Source organism: Entamoeba invadens (genome assembly GCF_000330505.1).
Source record: "Entamoeba invadens IP1 unplaced genomic scaffold scaff_1105074725959, whole genome shotgun sequence".
NCBI classification, from domain to species: Eukaryota; Evosea; order Mastigamoebida; family Endamoebidae; genus Entamoeba; species Entamoeba invadens.
In genome coordinates, this window is record NW_004440417.1 from 26,633 (window position 1) to 29,521 (window position 2,889).

Genomic DNA, 2,889 nt, shown 5'->3' on the forward strand with positions numbered 1-2,889 from the left:
ATGGCTATTAATAGCGCAGCAACGTCTTTTGGACAGATCGGGAACGTCCTCCCAGACGTCGGGAAGGCTGTTTTTGCGGCTAAAGAGATCTACGATGTCATCGATCGAGTCCCCCCAATAGATAAGATGACGTGTACACAAAATGGGATAGAACATGTCGAAGGGAATGTTCGATTTAAAGACGTCCACTTTAGATATCCAACACGTCCAGAAATCGAAGTCTTGAAAGGTCTCACTTTTGAAGCGGAAAAGGGGAAGACGGTAGCTTTGGTAGGAGCGTCCGGGTGCGGGAAAAGTACTACAATTCAGTTGTTGGAGAGGTTCTATGACGTCACTTCTGGCGATATTGAAATCGATGGACACAAAGTGAATGAACTGGACATCAAGTTTCTTCGCGAACAGATTGGTTTAGTAGGCCAAGAGCCCGTTCTCTTTGCACAGAGTGTGATAGACAACATCAAGAATGGAATGCCTGATGACTGCGAAATCACTAATGAACAAATCTTTAATGCAGCAAAGATGGCAAATGCACACGAGTTCATTAGCGCTTTACCAGAAGGATATAACACTTTAGTCGGTGATAGAGGAAGTCAATTAAGTGGCGGCCAAAAACAACGAATTGCTATTGCGCGCGCTTTAATTAGAAATCCAAAGATCTTATTATTAGATGAGGCAACTAGTGCATTGGACTCTGAGTCGGAAAAAATAGTCCAAAGCGCTTTGGATAACGCTGCAAAAGGAAGAACTACTCTTGTTATCGCGCATCGACTGTCTACCATTCAAAATGCAGATAAAATCTGCGTCATTATGAGAGGAAAAGTCGCGGAAGAAGGAACTCATGAACAACTCATGGCTCTCAAAGGATTTTATTACACGTTGGCTATGCAACAATATGGGACTGTTTAATATGGTTTATTTTTATTAATATTTTTATTAATATTTTTATTAATATTTTTATTAATATTTTCATTAATATTTTTATTAATATTTTTTATTAATATGGATAATTCAAGAGTGATGATTCTTTTTTTAGAATCAATTCTATTGGTAATGTTATCATAAAACAACAACAAAAATGAATAAAAAAATAAAAGTGTTTTTATGGATTAAATTTTGGCATCAATGGGAAATTGAAAAGTAATTTAATTAATTAAATAATTATATTGTAATTATAATAGTTATAAATACATTTGTTTGATAATTTATTTATTTACTAATAAATATTATATATGATTAAATCAAATGTCGTGTTCTTATTTTTTTGTTTTTTCAAATAATTAATCAAACACAAAAAATAAAAAAATTGAATTTCTATTAATAACAATTATAATTAATTATGGTTTGATTATTAGTATTCAATTGTTAATAAAATGTGTAATCAAATAAAATAGAAATAAAATGATATTGTACAAAATAAAAAATTGTTTTGTGGTTTAAACATCAAAAAAAATAATCTATATAATATAAATTATTAATAATAAAAAAATAGTACATAAGAATACAAATTCAGAGATTAAAAATTAATTTTCTTGATTTATAGAGAGGTCGAGATTGAGAAGTTTGGAACAAGAGGATTGAAAAAGGTAAAAAATACGAAGAAGAACACGACCAAGTTGGTTACTTTTTAGCAGGATGTACGGTTCTGTGAATAAGTTCATTAACTGGTGAAAAATACTTTTCGACGTGTATGTCTCTGATAACTCTTTCTCTCAAATCAGATGGGAGTTTATTCAACATTCTTTTCATCGTGGCGAGGACTTTGTTGGCATTCAAATTGGAGATGGCGACGATTTCTTCCATCTCTTTGACCTTGGCAGCGATACCTTGTTTCGCTTCTGGGATGCAGTTCTCATAATCCATACGAGCATGGTCGAGCTGGTCCGATACGTGTCTGACTTGGTCGAGCAGCTCGGAGTAACGAGCGTCCAACGACTGGACTTTCTCTCTTACACGGTATACTTTTGACACCCAATTACCGTTCACTGTCACAGCGTTACTGTACACAACTAACAAAAGCAACACAAATAACATATACTATGGACTTTTCAGTTGCGCTTGATTTTAAGTTACATTTTTTGGGGGAGTGTTATAACTCTATTTTTGTTTTATTAATTAATATAATAAATTTATTATATAGTTAATATAATAAACAATGTGTAAATATGATTTATTTTATTGGTTTTGTCTTACTACATAATCATCCACATTGGAATAGTTTTCAATTCTACAATGGTGTTTTTGAAACCATTGCATAACTACTAAAATACTAGTAAATACTCGTTTCTCAATTAATCAAATTATACTCGCATTTTGTTTATAAAAAAAAACAAAAAATTTTATTTTATCGAAGTAAAATTGTTCAGAGAGAGTAAATAAAACAATCCGATTAAATTAAACAATTAAAAAAATAATTAAAAAATATAAATAAAAACAATGAAACTTGGGCTTTACACAATAATAGAATTGGGTTGTGTATCAACACAATCCAACCACTCGACTATCCGATCGTAGACGTTAGCGTTTGGGATAAAGCGCCGAAGGTTTTTCTTCGTTAACTTGTTCGAGAATTCGTTTTCATCGTTCACATAAAAATTTGTGAAGGACGTGGGGTACCTCGGAAATTGTAAGGCGGTCTCGTGCTCCATGAGTGTACCCTTTTCCAGTTTTCTCGGTTCAAATGCTTGCTCGTTCCTCACTTCTCAATCTCATTGACTTCTACAGAAGGAGATTAAATGAGTCTTACGTCAAAACTGTTTCATATTTTTTATTATCCAAGTTTTATAGTATATTATGATTTGATTTATTATACAATTTACTATAATTTCATAACTTTTTTTCCAACTTTTTTCACAAAAAAATGTTAAAATAAAAAAAAATTCTGTTATTTAG

The 2,889-nt window shown here is 31.9% G+C and overlaps 2 protein-coding genes across 2 annotated transcripts; one reads left to right on the top strand and one right to left on the bottom strand.

Moving 5' to 3' along the window:
* Positions 1–906, top strand: EIN_503620 (P-glycoprotein; the record flags this gene model as incomplete). Its single annotated transcript, XM_004256999.1, has 1 exon — positions 1–906. A coding segment is annotated over one exon (906 nt), but the record flags the coding sequence as incomplete, so codon positions are not given.
* A 711-nt stretch (positions 907–1,617) lies between these two features.
* On the bottom strand, positions 1,618–2,031 carry EIN_503630 (hypothetical protein; the record flags this gene model as incomplete). Its single annotated transcript, XM_004257000.1, has 1 exon — positions 1,618–2,031. The coding sequence occupies one exon, from the start codon at positions 2,029–2,031 to the stop codon at positions 1,618–1,620; it is 414 nt and encodes a 137-aa protein (XP_004257048.1).
* Positions 2,032–2,889: the final 858 nt, after the last annotated feature.